Raw genomic sequence first — 20,893 nt, forward strand, 5'->3', positions numbered from 1 at the left:
GAAAGCCTGTAGCCCTGTGGGCCACAGACATGGTTCTATAGTAAGTGCTGTGGTAGAGGTGAGATACCCAGGAAGGACGCCTGACCTGTCAGGGCTTCTAAAGTGACTCTGAACACTTTTAGGAAGTGATCATTCACAAGTTTGAGTACCTCAGTTGCCTTTACATTTTATAAAAACAGTAAAGAGAATTGTTTCATGACAATTTTTGGTAAGAACAGGACAGTAGATGGGAAATTCTTTTTTCAGAGATGAATACTTAAGAGGACAAAATCCTCTTGGTTGGATCTGTTCTGTTGTATAGCTGAGGTGGGAGGTGTCTTTGATGGTTTCGGCCATCACCATGTATCATCACGTATAAGGCTTCCAAGGGCCATATTCCTTCCCTAAAGAGCCAAGCAGGCATTTATGGCAAGAGACAAATTATAGGCCCAGGGTCCAGATGTTCTCTGTCTTTTTTTCCGTATTGCCTTCGTTTTGTTTGTCCAACATAACAAGAATGGGCTCCTTACTTTTATTCTATGTGTGCAGTAAACCAAATTTTAAGGCACTGATGAGGGCCTTATTTGTTTGTTTTCCATTTTTCTTCACAGCCAGTTGTGATGTCTTCAGTCCTAGAGCACACAGGTGGAAAAAAAGATTATAGCTTGTGTCAAAATTGCTTCTGTATTGGAGAACAGATACAGATCATTTTTTAAAATAGAATTACAAATATCCTGGGAGCAATAATAAATGTACATTTTGTAAGATTACACCATTTTGTTTGTGCGGTCTTTAAGCTTACTTCAGATCTCTTTGCTCTGTGTGTTGGTTGTAGATCAGTAATATTTTATGTGGTCTTTTGTTCATAGGCTCTGCATTTCAGTAAATGTAATAATAATATTGTATAGCAAAAGAGATTTTACACTTTTAAGCCAAAAATAGTTTATCTTGGAGAGGAAGAAAAGCTAACACTTTTGAATTCTATTTCATCCTTTTAATCTTTACACCTAGAATTTGTTGATTTAGGTTATTATTATCTGTTTCTATAATGGCCGAAAGAGAAGTCAGTAACTTACCAAAAGTCACAGCAATATTAAGTCAAATCAGAAGATGAGCTTTTTGAGGTGGTGCCCCCCAGCCTTGAATCCTTCTGTTGCCATTGTCTCCACATTGTGGGCACTTAAATATTTGCTGATTAATGAATGTCAGGAGCCATTTCTGTCAGTCCAGCCTTTAGAAGTAACTTACAAATAAATAAGGTGCATTGCTTTGAATATGTTTGTACCTCTTCCATCAGTTCTTGTAGAGAGCTGTTGGGCTTAAAACATTTCCTCCTTTTCAAACGCATGTTCCCCTTTTCAGAGCCACAGTACTTTGGTCCCATTATATCAGAAAAACTATAAGACAGATAAAAGCATGGGGGTGTACTATGAAGTGTGCCCCTTGTGCCTTTGGGAAGCACAATGCCGCAAGCCTAGTTGGTGGCACTGCCTGTGCTTCTCCCCTGTGTGGGATTCTGAGTCCTCACAATGTGTCTTTCCTGGAGCACATTTCTATTCTACCACCACCACTTACCACCTCCACCACCACTACCACCACTACCACCACCCACCAGTTGGCAAGGGCAAGGAGTAAAGAGCTGTGGGTGGGCTGGAAGAGATGTTTTACTTTGTACATCAGCAGTTACTGCAGAGTTTAGCACATGGCAATTATGTGTTACACATTTCCTACTAAGGACGCTTATGTGGATCCTGAGAAAGAAGATAAGACACCTACCAAGAAGGGCTCCTGGTCGCTAACTGGGCTCCAGTTAAAACAACAACAGCAACAAAACAGAGCCTAGCAGCTGGTTCTAAACAGGGGCCTCTCACACAAGCCATGCTTCAGGGAGAAGCCTGCACTAAACTAACTGCCTGCCTGTGCTGTGTTTCTGTCATCTAAGCCAGCCTTATAAAGGAGTTCCTGGAATTGTATTTCAACCAATAGGATTGAAACTTTCTCCATCTAGTCAGAGCTTTGCAGCTGTATCCCCATTAGCATCTCTACTGACCAATCAGAGTGGCTTCATTCTGACCAATCAGGACAGTGCTTTTGGCTCCAATCAAACTGGGAGGATTTAGAGTCCTTATTTGCATGAGGACGGACCGGTCAGGAGCCAGGCGCAGGGACTTCTCTCTATATAAGTCAGCTAGTTCCCCTCTAGTTCAGGGAGCAAGACTTTCCCTTTCCACCAAAGACTGAAAACTGTTTCCTAGCTGGAGAGCTGAAATACTGAAGATGTCTCTCTGGAGCAGAGGGGAACAGAGCAGAGCAGAACTGAGCAGAGCAGAACTGTCTAGCCTGAGGTCTGCCTTGCCCCTGGGCTGCCTTGCACACATGCTGTTCCTCAGCCATGCTGTATCACAATTGAACTGTTCAATTGCAATGAATAGTTGTCTTCTTCACCACACCCCAAATTGGGGATTCCTGGTGCTATTGAATTGATGCCAACAATCATTGGTTGACCCATGTAAGGGGGAGTGGTGGTCATTCAGAAGCCCTCCTGGTGCTGTCTTTCCCTCAGATACCTCCCCTACTGCACTGTAAACTTTCTAAACTGATGCTCAGAATGATTGTTACAGAGCTCTGTACTGTAGCCTGTGAAAGGCCTCTTGTAAGTGCTCTTGGGCATAACATTAGTAGTAGTTTTAAATTTTTAACATTTCTTAGATGTAAACTTGTTTTGTAGTTTGAGTCTTTTTGGGGGGAGGGAAAGGCAGAAGTACTTAAATTGCAAAAATGCATATTTCCCAGTTGTTAGTGAGAGGACTTTCTCCTGCCCTATATCCTTTTGTTTTTTAATTGGTGAAAGAATGGGCAATAAAATCATCCCAGACTCATACTACTTTGGTAGAATAGGAATGATATTTTATGGGCTTTCATATTCTAATAGAAATAGCGTGATAAAAACTATTACTTTACGCGCTCACCCTAATCAGCAATTTTTTTGAATCCACACTAGAATGTGCATTAATTTATGGCATTAATTTTTGAAAGTTTCAAAGGATGTACCATATTTTCACTGGTGGAAGACCTTTAACTTTGAGGGCTAGATTGGTATATGATTTTGAAGGGAAATTAGAGGCTTAGTTTATTGTTTACTTTTATTTTGTGTGTTTTTCTGTCCTGTATTTGATACTGCATATCAGATCGACTCTTGTTGTTTGTTGTTTTAATTCCCTTTAATGAAAGAGTAGAAATTGTATTTTACCTGTAGGTCGAAGCAGAATAGTTTAGAGTTCTCACCTGGATGAAAGGGTTACCTTCCAACTATACCATAGTTGACTGGAATTCCTTTTGTTTTCACAGCCAAATTAAATTTTTCTGATGGCCAATATTTATAGATGGTGGAATAAAGTGTAACTTAAGACACCATCAGCTAGAATATCTTGGTAATATCCAGCATCTTTGCATAAATGTTTTTATAAATTCATCCTTCTTTACACACTTTCTTTCTCATGATCTCTTGCTTTGTTTTGTGTTCTCCCACCCCTGATCCAGTCTATAATACTTTCATTAGTCTTTCTTTGAAGCTGCATGAATATTTTCATATTGTGGGGATTTGTGAGTCTTTATGGCAAGATTGTAAAAATAACTGGTTAGCCAAACTTGCTTTACATTTAAGAGTATAGGTAATTCATGTGGGGGTGAAACTGCAATTCCTGATAGGAATTAATTTCAGCCTCTTAGAAAAATAATCGAAGATTGTTAGTGTGTTGGAAAAATGGTCCTAGAGATAACAAAATAAAATATTTTATTTTCTGTTTCTGTATAATTCTTTTTGCTTTTAAGGTGTAATGTGGTTGACTCCTTTGTTGGGTTTTTATAATTTAAGAAGCAAATCCATCTTCTTTTGTTGATGTTGTTTTCAGATTACTCAGCACTCCATACAGTTGGGGAAATGTTTTCCATACGTATTTTTTTCTTATTTGAAACTACTTTAAAAACTTGGTTATGCCTGTGTATCTTTTCATATAATTGACTATAAATAGGAAAGGAAAGGATGACAGGATTGTAAGAAATTTTTAGAAATGATGAAGCTTATTATTGAAAGGCTCCCAGAAAGAAATATACTGCAGAAAATATAAGAAATGTAGTTGTAATCCTGTACCCTGTGATTGATTCTTGTTTTTTATTTTGTCCACAGTAGACTGTAGATTTTCTGACCCTTGATTTCTAGACTGCATAAAGCTTTGAAAAAGATTATATCCTATAGTATGATACAGCTCATGTTTCTTATATTGAGAATTCATATATCACTTAACTCCAGCCTTAATTAGAATGTATTGTAGATTATTTAGTAGTTTATAGAAAATAAAGGAGTAGAAAAGTGCTTCAGTGAATATCCTAGTAGTTTCTCATGAATGTATCTGTCTTTTCTTTGGTGGAATGATTGGATCAGAGGGCATGTACAGTTTTTAAGGTTTTTAATATGTGTTCCCAAAGAGCCTTCCAGAAAGTATGAATCAATTTTATTTTCATACTTTGCTGTCATTTAGTCTTTTGCGTTTTCTTATAGAAGCTTTATCGTTTTAGATTTAACGTTTAAGTTACGACCCATTTTTATTTAGTTAATTTTTGTATATGGTGCAAGGTATGGATCCTAAAGTCTTCCTTTTCAGCATATGCATATCCAGTTGTTCTAGCACTGTTTGTTGAAAAGGCTATTCTATTACATTACTTTTGTGCCTGTGTCAAATCAGTTCATCATATATGTGTGGCTCTATTTCTGGACTTTTTTTTCTGTTCCATCGACCAACTTGTTTATTTTTTGTGGATAACGTGCTTTTGATTATTGTAGCTTTCTAGTACTTCTTGAAGTCAAGTAATGTTAGCCTTCTAACTTTGATTTCTCTTTTTCAGAATTGTTTTGGATATTCTAGGTCCTTTACACTTCTATATGAACTTTAGAATCAGTTTGTCAATTTGTACAAAAAAACCTGCTGGGATTTTGATTGGGATTGTGTTAAATCCATCAGTCAATTTGGGGAAATTTTGACATCTTAACAATATTGAGTCTTCTGATCTATGAACACAGTGTGTGTTTCAGTATCAGTAGTTTGTTCCTTTTTGTTATTGAGTAGTAGTCCATTGTATGGATGTACCACAATTTGTTTATCCATTCATCTGTTGATAGACATTTCAGTTGTTTCCAGTTTGGGCTATTACAAATAAAGTTGCTGTGAACATTTGTATACAGACATATTCGCTTGGTTTGGAGTGGAATGGCTTTATCATATGATGGGGTATTTTTAACTTTTTAAGAAACTGTAAACTGCGGGCCAGCCCGGTGGCTCAGGTGGTTGGAGCGCTGTGCTCCTAACACCAAGGTCACTGGTTCAAGTCCCACATGATCCAGTGAACTGCACCCTCTACAGTTAAGATTGTGAACAATAGCTCTCCCTGGAGCTGGGCTGCCGTGAGCAGCTGGAGGTCGGCGAGAGCTGCCGTGGGCTACCATATGCCACTGTGAGTGGCCAGCAGCCAGCGTGAGTGGCTGTGTGCTGCTGTATGCTGCCATGGGCTACCGTGTGCTGCCATGAGCAGCCGGTAGCCAGTGTGAGTGGCTGGTACCCATCGTGAGCAGCCGGCAGCCGGTGAGAGCTGCTGTGAGCGGCTGAACAATGACTGGCTACTGATTGCCTCAGCTGGGGAGAGCGCAAGGCTCATAATGCCAGCATGGACTAGGGAGCTGTGTCCTACAACCAGACTGAGAAACAGCAGCTTGAACCAGAGTGGGAGGGAGGCAAAAGCAGTGGGGAAAAAAAGAAACTGTAAACTGTTTGCGATTCCCATCAGCAGTTGTAGGAGAGTTCAGTTTCTTCACATCTTTGCCAACACACTTGGTATGGTCAGTCTTTTTAATTTTAGGCATTCTAATAGGTGTATAGCAGACATTGCAAATTGTACTTTTTTTCTTCCTATATATTTTTGCGTTCCTATAAATCTTGAGCTTAGCTCTGATACACTTAAGTAACTTGGAAATTGTTTGATCCTTTTGGTTGTGTTTATGACTTAGCATATGAGGTGTGATCAAACAATATGGTGAATGTTTAAATAAAATTATTACAGTAAAAGACACATTGCCATTAATCCCCCTCAAAATACTCCCCTTCGTTTCAAACACACTTATCCCATTGTTCTCGTCACTTTCTGAAGCAGTTCTGGAAGTCCTCTTTCGTGAGTGTCTTTAGTTGCGCTGTCATGGCTGCCTCAATGCCATGAATCATTTTGACTTTGGGGAAGAGCCAGAAGTTGCACGGTGCCAGATCCGGTGTATAAGGTGGATGAGGGCACACAGTAGTGTTTTTATTTGACAGTAGTGCTGTACCAGAAGCGATGTGTGACACGGAATATTGTCATGATGGAGGATGGAACCATTTGCCCATTTCATGTTAATGCATTGTCCGTTATCTGTGATTTACAGCACACTTTAAACCACACCTACTCTCAACCATAGCTCACACCCGACTGACTGCACTGAACAAGTTGAAACTTGTCACACACTGTTACTAAGTTTTGACATGCTGCTTCCTGTACTGAAGATCGATCCCTGCCTTTCCATTGGGTGACACTCAACAGCAGCATTCACCATATTTTTTATCACACCTCGTATATTTGTAAAGTGGGTATGGAGTAGTAAGTGCTTTGTCTAGGACTTAATTGTTCCCTATACTTAGACAAGACCTCTCTGGGTACTCTACCCAATATACTGTGAATTACGATTTTTGCAATGTGGCTCTTTGGGAAACAATCTGTTCACGGCCCCATGTGAGCGAGCACTGGGCATTGTTCCTTCCCCCCCCAGTGATTCTTTTCCTTGGCTTCTGGTAGTTTCCGTACATGCACTCACTGATTGGTACTGTGCTAAGGATCACCCTTTGCAATCTCCAGATTTTCTCTCTTCCCTGGTACTCTATCTTCTGAACTCTAGTTGCTTTGGTCTTCTTGGTCTCTCAGCTTTGTCTCCTCAACTCTAGGAGTCTGCAAGGCTTTGCCTCAGTTTCCCCTCTTTGCACTGTTTCCTGGAAATTCAAGACAGTAAGTAGGCCCAATGTTAGGACTCACCTTGTTTGTTTGCTGTCTCTCAGGGATCGTTGTTCTTCATTGCCTGGTGTCCAGTGGTCCAGTGTTGAGAAAACTGATGCTTTATGTATTCTGTCTGATTTTTAAGTTATTTATTAATTTTTAATTGTTTTGGTTTCAGGCAATAGGGTAGATCTGGTCCCTCTTCATTTGTCTGGAAGCAGAAGTCCTAGTTCTCTTTAAAAATTTTTAAATCAAGATATAAAATACAGTGGAATGGGTAAAGTGTGACGGTCAATAAGTTTTCATGCATGTGTGTGTTTCTATTACTACTCAGATGAAGATAGAGAAACTTTCTAATACCTTAGTAGGTTCCCTTGTGGCAATTCCTAGTCATTACCACCCTCTCCCTCCCTGAGTAATCACTGTTTTAATGTCTATCACCATCTGGTAGTTTTGCCTAATCTTTAATTTCATCTGAACAGAGTACCTATAGTATTTTCCCTTTTTTGCCTGACTTTTTTCATTCAACACCTTGTTTATGGGATCCAGCTAAATAACATTGCTTGTTATTTAATATTAGTTGTTTTCTTTCTGACCCAGTAGTATTCATTTTCCTATTGATGGACATTGAATGATTTCCAGTTTTTGGCTCCTGTGAAAAAAAGCTGCTATGAACATTCTAGTGCATGTCATTTGATGTGCTTAAGCTCTCATTGCTCTTAGTAAATACCCAGGGGTAGAATTAGTGGTTCATGGGGGCAGGTATGAATCCACTTCAGTATACATTGCCAAAAAGTATTCCAAAGTGATTGAACCAATTTTTACTTCCTCTGTTACTGTATGGGAATTCAAGTTGGTTCATATTCTTGATGAGAGTTGGTATTTTCGGCCTTTTAAGTGTTAGCCGTTATGGGACCAGGAGTGTTTTTAGTAGGCTAACGCGTAATCCTTAGGTTGTGTAATAGGAGGGCTAGGTGACCAGCCCTACTGGTTTGCCTGAATACCTTTCAGGGGGTCTGTGAGGACAAAACAATTTTCATACTAAGCTGTCATTTAATTATTTCATCAATTCTCTCATGACTGTAGTAGTTGAGTTTTTCCAGAGGCTGTATAACACATGATGACATCATCACTCTCGTGATAATGGATTGTGTGCTTGTGATATCCTGTGTTTTAAAAATTTCTCCGTTTTAAATTTGTATTGGTAGATATAACCCCTTATAAACCCAAAAAAAAGCCCTGTGAGGTCCTTAATAGGATTTAAGAGTAAAAAGAGGTCCTGGGACTAAATAGCATCACAACTGGCATAGGTGTTCTGCCAGAAAAACATTTTAAAAGTAGCGTTTTAAAATAATGGCTCTTAACTGAAGCTCCACTGGCCGGACTCTACCCCAGAGTTTCTAAATCAGGATCTCTATGGGTGGGGTCTGGATATCTTTGTTTATAAAAAGGTAAAACAAATTCTTAATTTGTTTTAATTTTACTATGATTTGTCCTCTTAATTTGGAACCGTTGTTTTAGGAGACAGGAATCGTGTTTCAGTTGTCAAAGAAAATCATTAAAATTCATTTAAAGAAAGTGATAGTGCTGTGTCAGTCACTGTGCTAAGCAATTTATGTGCATTCATCTTCACAATAACCTAATGAGGGAGGACTTATATACACATGTGATAGATGAAGAAACTGAGGCTTCCAAAGAATAATTTGCCCAAGGTCCCACAACTAGGTATGTGGGTGCGAGACTGAATTCACGTGTGACACTGAAGGCTAGTTTCCCATCCACCCTGTGTTAGATCTTGAAACAATTATGGAAAGCACTGGAGCGAAATGTGAAAAGGAGACCCCCTTGAACATTAGTAACTTTTTGATGGTTACTCTGTACAGTGTTTATGTCATAACTTTGTGAGTCTGCCTTTGAAGCCACTGACTTGAGCATTAGCTGATAATTCGTACCTGATCTGCTGTGAACACTTCTTGAGGTTCCAGCTCTTACCTCACAAGTAAAACAGCATGGATACAAAGATAAATGATCCATCTTTGTTCTCAAGGGACTCAGTGATTCCCATGACTGTATTGCAAGGCATACTGTGACACGTATGTCAAACTCGTGTGGGTGTTGCTTTGTAGCATAGAGGTGCGGACTCCTCCGCCTGGAGATTGGCGCAAGTTTCATGGATCAGGTGCCAAAATCTCAGGCTTCTTCCGACTACATTTGCTCTTCTTGCTACTGGTAACTTTTCGTCCACTCCAACAGTCTCCCTATTTATGTCATGCTTTTTTTATAGAAGCATTTGACTCTTAGTTCTTTTTGTAGTTTTTTTATCTCCCAAGATGGGCCACTTTTCTATTTTCCTCCCCGTCTTTTTTAATCTTTACAATTAAAACTTATTTATAAAGATGTATATTTGTATATATTTTAGAAATGGATTAATCTTATACATAATGCCAGTTGAAACTTGTGTTTTGGCATGATGATAGAAGGAGATGAAGAGAAGGGAGATAGAGGTAAAGAAATGATTATCAACTGTGGTGATTGTCCCCATTGAGGGAAAAATAACAGTTTAACATGGATTAGAGTTTAATTACAGGCAGAAGAAGTGTTTTCCTTCTGTTGGGTCCTATTCCCTTTTTATTTTGAAGTATTTTTAGGAAGCAGAAAAGAGAATAATGTAGTGCAAATTAGGAACCTACCAGCCAGCTTTGTCTTCTCTTAATATTTTGACGTATTTGCTTTAGATTCTTATAGTGCTGAGTGTATCCCTCCCAACCCTATTCGCTTCCTAGTTTCTCCATAGGCGAGTTGCTGTCATAACTTTGGTGTGTTTTTTTCCATTCATGATTTTATACCTCTGCTACATAGGTACGTATTTATATAAAGCACTGTTTTTGCATTAAAAATGTTATTGTACACGTGTCCTTCTGCAGATTGCTTTTTTTTTGCTCAAAATCAAGTTTTTGAGATCTGTAAATGTTTATATGTGGATTTGCTTGTTCATTTTTAGCTACTGAATAGAATTCCACTACACGACTATGCACTAGTCCCCTCTTATCCATGATTTCTCTTTTTACAATTTCAGTTACCTGTAGTCAACCATAGTCTGATAAATATTAAAGGGACAATTCCGGAAATAAACAATTCATAAATTTTAAATTTTGCACGGTTCTGAGTAGTATGATGAAACCTCACACTGTCCTGCTCAGGATGTGACTCATCCCTTTGTCCAACCATCCATGTTGTGTGTGCCACCTGCCCATTCATCACTCAGTAGCTATTTTGGTTATCAGATCAACTGTCACAGTATCTCAGTGTTTGTATTCACATAACCCTTAATTTACTTAATGCCACGTTCACATCACTTTTATTACAGTAAATTGTTATTCTATTTTATTGTTAATTTCTTACTGTGCCTAATTTATAAATTAAATTTTAGGTATGTATGTATAGGAAATAACAGTATAGATAGGGTTTGGTACTATATGAGGCTTCAGGCATCCACCGGGGGTCTTGGAACGTATCCCCCATCATGCGTAAGGGAAGGCGTACCACCGTACGAGAATTTATCTGTTCTTCTTTTGACCTTTTGCATTTCATTTGCTCCCCTCACCTTCACAGGTTTAGCTTTTTTCTTTTTGATACAATTTACACACCACATAATTTAAAAAGGTGAACAATTCAGTAGTTTTTAGTATATTCACAGATTTGTGCAACCATAACAATTATTTAATTCCAGGACATTTTCATCACTCCAAAAAGAAACCTGTCCCCAGTAGCAGTCAATCCCCCATTTTGCCTTGCACCCGTCCTCTGGCAACAACTGATCTACTTCCTATTTGTGTGGATTTGCCTATTCTGTACTTTTCGTATAAATGGAATCATACAGTATGTGGTCCTTTGTGACTTTCACTTTCATAATATTTCATTTAGTATGTCTCAAGGTTCATCCATTTGTAGCATGAATGAACACTTTATTTCTTTTTATGGCTGAGTAACATCCCATTGAATGGATATACTACATTTGTGTATCCATTATTCAGTCGATAAGACATTTGGGTTGTTTCTACTTTTTGGCTATTATGAATAATGCTGCTATGAACATTCATGTACAAGCTTTTGTGTTGACATTATTTTCACTTCTCTTGGATATATACCTAGGAATGTAATTGCTTGGTCATATACTAACTGTTTAGCAATTTAAGGAACTACTAAGTTGTTTTATAATCCACCAGCACCCTTTTACATTCTCACTGTTACTGAACTCAGGGGGTTCATTTTGCTTGCGTGCATCAAAGCCAAAGGAGACAGGAACAGGAGTTTGCAGCAATGAAAGTAAAGGTTTATTTAAGGAGATGGCGCCAAGCCTGGAGACAGGTGAGCTAACACTCAAAGACCCGGCTCTCTGATGATGTGTAGGTTACAGGTTATACAGGGCAAAATCACAAGACACTAGGTAAGGGGTTTAGAATCATGTTAGGAGCTGATTGGTTGGAGGTAAGGGTAATGAGTCATTTCTTCACATCTTGAGGACAGCTCTGAGGTCTTTTACGGAGTCCCTCTGTCTGGTCTCCTGGGAAAGTAGCCAGGGGGTCATTCCATCTTAAAACTCTGGAGCTGAAACATAACTTAGGTCAAGATGTTATCTTTAGCCAGCCGAGGTCCATATCATGTGACCATTAGGTTGGGCTAATGTCCTCTCCTGCCTTGGGGGTTACTGATTATCCAGGGGAAAGGCTAGATCTCTGAGGGGTATATATAGAGCGATATGATTTCTAGAGCTAGGATTTAAAACTAAATTTAGTCAAAAGTCATTAGGACTCGGTTTCACCACTAATAATGTACAGAGATGCCAATTTCTGCACATTTTGCCAACATTTGCTATCTTTTTTATTAAAATCATTCTAGTTGGTATGAAATATCTTATTGTAGTTTTGATTTGCATTTCCCCAGTGACTAATGATGTTGAATATCTTTTCATGTACTTATTGGTCATTTGCATATCTTGGGATACGTCTGTTCACATCCTTTGCCTATTATTGAATTGTCTTTTTATTCTCTTTTTTAAATGTTGCCAGATTCATTTATTGCATTAAAGCTGTTTTTTGAAAACAATTTTTTTCACTTAAAAGTTTTTTTTAAATTAGTTTCAGTTCTTATTCTTGAATTATAAGAGTTCTCTACATATTCTGGATACTAGACTCTTATCAGATACATGAGGTGTAAATATTTTCTCCCATTCTGTGGGTTATCTTTTTGCTTTCTTTTAAGCACCAAAATTTAAAAATTAATTCCAATTTATCTATTTTTCCTTTGGTTGCTTGTGCTTTAGGATGCCACAGTGAAGAAACCATTGCCTAGTCTAAGATCATGAAGATTTACACCTCTGTTTTATTGTAAGAGTTTTATAGTTTTAGCTCTCACATTTAGGTCTTTCTTTCATTTTGAATTGATTTTTGTATATGGTATGAGGTCCAACTTCATTCTTTACATGTGAATATCCAGTTGTTTGTAGCACCGTTTGTAGAAAAGACTATTCACTTCCCCAGTGAATTGTCTTGGCACTCTTATCCAAAATGAATTAACCATAAATGTGTGGGCTTATTTCTGGACTCTCAGTTATATTCCATTGATCTATATGTGTATCATTACATTATTAGTACCATATAGTTTTGGTTGCTATAGCTTTGAAATCTGGAAGTGTAAGTCTTCTTAAATTTGTTTTTTTTCCAAAATTATTTTGGCAATTATGGGTCGCTTATATGTCCATAGGAACTTTAGGATTAGTTTGTCAATTTTTACCAAAACAGTTCTAATTTTGGTAGGGATTGCATTAAATCTATAGATCAATTTAGGAAATATTGCCATCTTAATATTAAGTCTTCCAATCTGTGAACATAGTCTTTCCATTTATTTGGTGTTTTTTTTTAATTAAAGTTTAATGGGGGTGACAATGGTTAATAAAGTTACATAGGTTTCAGGTGTACAGTTCTGTAATACATCATCTATATAACACATTGTGTGTTCACCACCCAGAGTCAGTTCTCCTTCCATCACCATATATTTGATCCCTTTTACCATCATCTACCACCTCCTCCTCCCTTATATCTGGTAACCACTAAACTGTTGTCTGTGTCTATGAGTTTTTATTTCTTTATTTGTTTGTCTTGTTCCTTTGTTGTTTTCAGTTTTATATCCCACATTACCAGTGAAATCATACGGTTCTTGACTTTCTGTCTGACTTATTTCGCTTAGTTTAATAATCTCAAGATCCATCCATATTGTCGCAAATGGCACTATTTCATCTTTTCTTATGGCAGAATAGTGTTCCATTTTTTTCAATGATGTTGTGTGTTTTTAGTATACATGTTTTGTCTTTGGTTAAATATATTTCTAAGTATTTTTTTCCTTTAATGCTATTGTAAATGAAATTTTCTTAATTTCAGTTTTGGATTGTTCGTTGCTAGTAATAGAAATATAATTGATTTTTGTTTATTGATCATTTGCCTCTAGACCGCCAAACTGGTTCTTTCTTTTTATTCACATAGTTCCTTGAAATCTCAGTTGTCATAAATCCTTCTAATTTTACTCAGCTTGCTTATTCCTTTTTTGAGGATTTTTTTTTTTTTTTTAACCAGGCAGGCTTGAGTTGCACCAATCCTAAGCTATTTTCAGTCCAATATTATGCCTTCAAACATTTGGGTACTTGTTAAATGCATCTATAGACAGATTGTTAACCACTTGCTTTTCTGTATGGACTGCATCAGGTAACATCTTTTCACTGTGGGCTGATATTTCAGTAAAATAAAGATGAAAGGAATCTTGAGAATATCCTCTGGAGAACTCTGCTCCTGTCTGTTCCCCCCCTCCATTCCTCCTGACTAAACATGTAGGCATTACAATTCTGATCTGTTCTGAAAATACCCAGTTTCAAGTCAAGTACCTACCTAGAAATCAGTAATGGCACCTCCTTCCCTGCGTTCTGTCCCTTCTTCAGGTACCTACATTGATCAGTTGTGTACTCTGGTCTCATACATGTCACATGCCCAATCTCTAAAGCTTTGTCCGAGTTCCTGATTGCAACCTGCTACTGAGACTGGACTCCTGTACCTATAGCTGGATGCTCCGGCGCTCTGGACGGCTCAGCTAGTTGGACTTCCTTTCTCATCCTTGCTTCTTGGACATTATTTGTGCGAGTCTTATCCCATGCCCTCTCAGCCTGCATGTGTAATTAGCCTTACTGAGCTTTTTGGCCATGGCTGCTTCTCATCCTGCAGTCTAACTAAAACTTTGGAATTTGTGGAAAGTTCCACAAATGACCCATAATGCTGGGTCATGCATTATGTGGCACGTACTGCTAAAACAGAAGACATCAGTATTAAGTATAGTGATTTTAATAATGCTCCTTAAAACTTTATACAATCCCTTTGTATGGTTTACTTCTGTGGTCTTTCGCCCCTCTGTGCCCCAAGTGCCTTATTGCTAGTAAACTAAGTGTCCTGAAACTTTTCTAACTATAAAGAAACTACAGTAAATAATTGGGTGTCAAGTCTCTTCTGTCACTGTATATAGTATGGGACTTGTACTTGAATAACTTTTAGAAGGTAGCAAATGTGATGTTCCATCAAGCTTGGTAAAGTGGTTTCAGGAAGTTGTAATATAAATGTGTTATCATGCACATGATTTTTTATTTATTTAAGATTTTATTGGGGAAGGGGAACAGGACTTTATTGGGGAACAGTATGTACTTCCAGGACTTTTTTCCAAGTCAGGTTGTTGTCCTTTCAGTCTTAGTTGTGGAGGGCGCAGCTCAGCTCCAGGTCCAGTTGCCATTGCTAGTTGCAGGGGGCATAGCCCACCATCCCGCTGCGGGAGTCGAACCGGCAACCTTGTGGTTGAGAGGACGTGCTCCAACCAACTGAGCCATCCGGGAATTCAGCGGCAGCTCAGCTCAAGGTGCCGTGTTCAATCTTAGTTGCAGGGGGCACTGCCCACCATCCCTTGTGGGAGTTGAGGAATTGAACTGGCAACCTTATGGTTGAGCGCCCACTGGCCCACGTGGGAATCAAACCGGCAGCCTTCGGAGTTAGGAGCATGGAGCTCTAACCGCCTGAGGCACCGGCCGGCCCCATGTACATGATTTTTGATGAGGATAGTTATATTTGGCCGTGTCAAATTTTCATTCGCTAAATGCTGGTTTTTGCCATTGTGGTTGTTCAATGTTTTTAGGATGTTAGTGGCATGGGAGTCATTCCTGTTCAGAAGCCAATGTAAATTTATAGAACTATGTAAATGAAATTTAACTGTAAGTTTTAAAAAATGGGTTTCAGATGCTATTGTGATTTTTGTCTTTGGTTCGGTTGGATGTCAGAGATTTTCGTCGTTTTCACCCTGTACCAAGAGGTTGTATACAAAAATAAGAGTTGCTGCTGTTATTACTGTAGAGCTTGTTGCTGTGTAAGCTCTATAGGGTACGCATTAGAATTCAGTTAGCTGTGTTTTACAGGACAACAATTTATCAAATCCTAATTAGGTAAAGAGTATAATTTTATATGTGATACCAGTGCTAATAGCGCCAATGCAGCAATAACTTCATTGATCTCCACTGGTGAAGTGTTATTAGACTTGCAAGTAAATGACTCTTTTAGTGCTGTTTTTCTCTTTGAGTAGTTCATTAAAAAGAACATTCAGAGAATTTTAAATCACTTTATTCTTTTTTTCTGAGCTAGGTGAGTATTTTTCTAGGTCATTTTCTATTTAGGGTTTTCAAAATTTAAAAGTGGAAAAGACCTGACAGCCCATTCATGACCTTCACACAATTCAAAAGAACTGCTACAACTAGGGGATTGTATGTGATAAAAGCTCTCATGTGGTCCTAGGTCCATAAATAAGAATTTATAAGTATTGTGAGGAGCAGAAATGTGTTGTGTGTGTGTGTGTGTCTCCGTCCAATCAGTGTCCCCGAATTAAGGCTTTCAGCCTGAACTTGGGCTCTACTTGCTGTGTGAAGAGCCAGTCCTCCCAGCATTCCCCCCTCCACACACACACCTTAAAGCAAGCAGTCTTACTCTCTGAGTCTCAGAGCTCCCACTATTCTCATAGTCACATAGTCTGGTCCAGGTAAGGTTGCAGAGGATCTGTGAGCCCCTAGAGGTATTTAAAAAAAGTTTTGTATCTAAAATTATTTGCAATTATAGCTATAAATGAAATGTGGTCATTTTTTTCTTTAAAAAGAGTAATAAATACAGTTTTTAAAAAAATCCCATGTAAAACTTTGTCTCCTGTCTGTTCCATCCATTCCTTCCAAGTCTGCATCCCAAAGGCAGACACTTTGAATTGTTTCTTTTTAGTAACTTTTTTGCTCACTGCTTGTCTCCAATACCTTAAATAGTGCCTGTTTGGGCTCCTAATAAATCTTGGTTGAATGAATGAAAGGTTGTCCTTACTCTATTTTCAGACTTGGTAAATAGTTCACTATGCAAGTCTAGGTTGAATTTCATTTTTCCTCTAGGTTGGCATTGCTCTGCCATCTAAGCATTCAGTGTTGCTGTTCACATGTGATTCTACTCTGAGTCTTATTTCTTTGCATGTGACCTTTGTTTCCTTTCTGTAAACGTTTGTGATCTTTTCATGTTAGCAGTTAAAAATTAATTATGCTGGAAATTCAATCTGGACACTCATCTTGCTTAGTAAGGGGAAATTTTCTTGAATTATTTCTTTGGCAGGTCTTTTCTCACTCCCTCTCACCCCCCAAAAAGGTAAATAAATCTGTTTTCTCTGTTTCTTTCTGGAACTTTTATTATTGGGATGTTGGACTTCATGAATGTTCTTGAGTATTTTTTTATCTCTTGGGATTTTCAGTTGTTTCTTTCTTTGCCTTAGTGTCCTAATTTCTGGGAAATTTCCTTAACATTCCCTTCTAATCCTTCTGTTAGTTTATTTGTGTTATCAAATTTCAAATGTGTTATACTATTTCTTGTTTTTTGATTATTCTCTTTTTAAGTAGAGTATTTTTGTTATTGTTGTAGAGAGACTTTCAATTCTTTTCCTCTTATTTTTTATTTTTATTTTTTTTATAGCATTTCACCTCATTCCTCCTTCTACTTTTCTCAGTATCCTTCTCCATGTCATCCTTCTGTATGCACATCGATTGCCACTTCACTTGGCTAAATTTGTACTTTTTTTCTTTTAACATCTGCTTTCTGTCTTCTAAAACATTTTTTTTTTTTTTGGTTGAAAAAATCTTTCTTCCATTATTGCTTCATTTTTCATTGTCACTGAAATGCTAATACATTTTAATTGCCATTTTGGTGTGGTTTGATGGGGAAAGAGGAGATATATACATTATGTTCCATCTGCCATTTTTAAATTGGTGTTCTTCCTTTGAGGCCCTGGTAACTTAATATTATGGACGTAATTCAAATGAGAAGCTAAATATGTAAATTTAAAATTAGTATGAAGAAAATATTGAACGAAAGGTTGATTTGATCTATCTTAATATCCAGATAGATGATGTGCTTTGTAATAATAAATTCTCTGAATTTCATTTATGTAGAAGAAATTGAGGAAGAATCTGAAACAACTATTGAGGCCGACTTGACTGATAAACAGAAACATCAGTTGAAACATAGGGAACTCTTTTTGTCACGCCAATATGAATCTCTGCCTGCAACACATATCAGGTAAGAACTTTTTAGAAGTTAATTTGAAATGCTCAGTAATATTTGACAATTGAAAAAAACAAACCCTAAAATGCTTCTTTGAAGCATTTTCCAAACTCTCCTCATGATCTTGCTCAAATTAGTTTACTAAAAGCTTCATAGTGGAATTTGTCTTGGAAATTATGGTGTGTATTAGCATAGTGAAGCCCTGAAAATGTTCTGCAGTAAAGTAACCATTTTAACTTTATTTTCACCCAGATTTTCTCAATTTGTGTTTCTGTTAGCATCCTACAGAATAGTGTCCAACAGACACTATTTTGGGAAATGCTGAGCTTCCCAGATTCCTAGAACATTATAGAGTCATGAGAATCTAAGAGCTAGAACCCACAATCTGGTTCCCAGGCAGGTGACTCTTGACCTTGCAAAATATGTGGCGTTTTATTTTCTTTGGAGGACTTCTGGGATGAAAACTTTATATTCTTTTCTATTGACTTCCATCTGCTCTGTGCAATGATGGGATGCAAAAGTGAAAATGTTCAGTCCCTGGTTTGTAGTTTGGGGAATTGTGGAGGAAAGGTGGTGATCTTTTATGATCTGGTAGTGGTAAAATTTAAGCACAAACACAGTGGAGCAGTTTCTCATTGCTGTCTGTAATAGGTGTATCTTGGAGGTATAACAAAATGTTTGAACTCAGAGGATAGGCAGTTACTGACCTCATGGTCAGGAAAACTTCAGAAGAACCTGGCATATACTCAGCCTTTGAGAGACTGTGGGGCATGTTTCACGTAGAGGGAACAGGTGAGCATAGGTATGTACAGGAAGCAGCATATGGCCAAGGTGATGGGTATGAGGGAATGCAGTGTTTTTGTCTCCTCAGGTTAACGAAATTCCTTCAGCTCTTATTTACAATCTTTATTTCTTTCATTCAGCTCTCTATTAGTCATAATTATCTTTGAAAACAATTAATATACAGAAATAAAATATGTTAACTGTTTATTTCAATAGTTGCCCCTCCTCTTTAGCTCCCAATGTCACTACTGAATCTAAGTCTGCCGTTTTGGGCTCAGACGGACTTGGAGGCTTCCTAAAGCTGTGATTTGGTTCTTGTACGTTACACACCTGCTTACCCACCTGCCCCCACCTCACACCCCAACTCCAGGGACCTTTGTGTATACTTTTCAAAGTAGACATATAGATCTTTTAAGGCAGGAAGTGTATGACAGAGATAACTGTAATTCCTTTTTCTCCAAATCTTTTCGGAAATATCTTGATCCCCCACAATAATTAACATCATGTCATTGCTTTATTTGGGTTTTTTTAGGGGAGATGATGTTAAGATTGACTTGAGTTAGTAAATTCTGTGTGAATTAGGTCCTTTGCTAGAAAAGACATTCAGGCCAGGTAATTTGGGAACAGTCATTTAACCTACCAATAGGGATATTTCAAAAATTAGGAAAACTCAGTTTTTGCCCAAAAAGGTGGAACATGAAAACATTTTATAATTTTCTTAAAGACGTATGTAACTAATAAATGCTAAAGAGCCATATGCATCTATTATTTAATTGGAAGAAGCTAGAATATAAAGATTCATTTTAAGCTCAAGAAGTTAATGTGACCAGTTATAAGAATCTTGCCAGAACAAGAATCTGACAAATGGTTTTTAAAATGTATCCAAAACATGCAAGTATATTTTTAATTTACCCTTCTGATAGCTTGGAATCTGTTTACAAGTAATGCTGGTTTCCTTTAACAGATTGCTTGGAATGGAAAAAACTGGTGATGTTTTTCGTCCTCCATAAGGACTGAGAGAGTATATTGAAATGTAATTATCAAGACCTGTGTTGAGCATAGAAATTACATAGCATACATGATCAGTCACTGTTGAACACATTTCCTGAGTATATTCTAGATTAGGTAGCTTAGTAAGTGCTTGGGGAGTACGACAAGGTTCCTTCCTACCTTGTAAACTCAAGGAGTTTACCAGATAGCACTTTTTTTGAATTATGATGAAGAGACACAGACATTTGGGCTTTTTTTTTTTTTTTTGGAGAGGGAGAAGTACAGAGCCACACTGTCGCATCTGTGGCTCCCATTTTTAAACAGCTGAATGGGGTTAGGGGCAGTCTCTGGCCAAAGCATGGAGCCGTGCTGAGCAGCCCTCATGCTGATGTAGAACAAGGGCACGTTGGAGTGATTTTTGACATTTTGCTAATGTTGAAGTCATGCCCTATCTATTTCTGCTATAACAGGAGAAAATTACTGAAGCCCCATTGTTCTTTGGCAGCAAAGAGGGGTAATTTGGTGAATACTGGCTTTTTATTCTCAGGGACATTATCAAGTGCCCAGAATTTCCTTGTCCTATGTGGAACATGGGAGAAAACCTAACTGAGGCATTCCTGTGGTCCTTTGCAGTTTGTGAGCTCTAACACTCAATGGATACTATGAGTGTGAGTTTCTCCAAGTGTCGGGGAAGCAACTCTGTTTCTTCTGATTACATTGGAAGAGAGAGTGAACAGGGCTGGGACAGTTCTGGGTAGAGTTAGTGATTCACTTCTTGTTTGTGAGACAGATAGGACTTGAGTAATGAGAATGCAGTTGGAACATTTGGGGGGGGGTAGAGAGGGAGCATGCTTCATGCACAGTGCCTTAGGTCATTAATAATAATAGGTTATATGCTGCATACACTGTAAAGCATTGTAAAATTGATTGTTATGCCAGCTGCTGGACTTGTTATATGTATGAGGTACAGGGTGTGATCAAAAGATATGGTGAATGTTTGTAAATTTAAAAAAAATTATTACAGTGAAGACACATTGCCATTAATCCCTCTCAAAATACTCTCCCTTGCTTCGAACGCACTTATCCCATCGTTCTTGCCACTTTCTGAAGCAGTTCTGGAAGTCCTCTTTCATGAGTGTCTTTACTTCATCCTCCATCATGATAACGCTCTGTGTCACACATCACTTCTGGTATGGCAATTTCTGTCAAATAAAAACATTACCGTGTGTCCTCATCCACCTTATTTACCAGATCTGGCACCATGTGACTTCTGGCTCTTCCCCAAAGTCAATATGACCATGAAAGGTAAACATTTTGAATCGATTCAGGACATCGAGGCAGCCACGGCATGGCAACTAAAGACACTCACGAAAGAGGACTTCCAGAACTACTTCTGAAAGTGGCAAGAACAATGG

At 38.1% G+C, this 20,893-nt stretch overlaps 1 protein-coding gene across 4 annotated transcripts in view; it reads left to right on the forward strand.

The window, feature by feature from the left end:
- The window catches only part of MTA3 (metastasis associated 1 family member 3), a 141,633-nt gene that overhangs the window by 27,572 nt on the left and 93,168 nt on the right, over nt 1-20,893 (forward strand). For all 4 annotated transcript variants that reach the window (XR_012496310.1, XM_074331928.1, XM_074331929.1 and 1 more), the window contains exon 4: nt 17,594-17,720. Coding sequence is in view for 3 of the 4 variants with exons in the window: in XM_074331928.1 (XP_074188029.1) it covers nt 17,594-17,720 (127 nt within the window). In the remaining variant the exon portion in view is untranslated. The remainder of the gene's footprint in view (nt 1-17,593; nt 17,721-20,893) is intronic.

Source organism: Rhinolophus sinicus, linkage group LG05, assembly GCF_036562045.2.
Source record: "Rhinolophus sinicus isolate RSC01 linkage group LG05, ASM3656204v1, whole genome shotgun sequence".
NCBI lineage: Eukaryota > Metazoa > Chordata > Mammalia > Chiroptera > Rhinolophidae > Rhinolophus > Rhinolophus sinicus.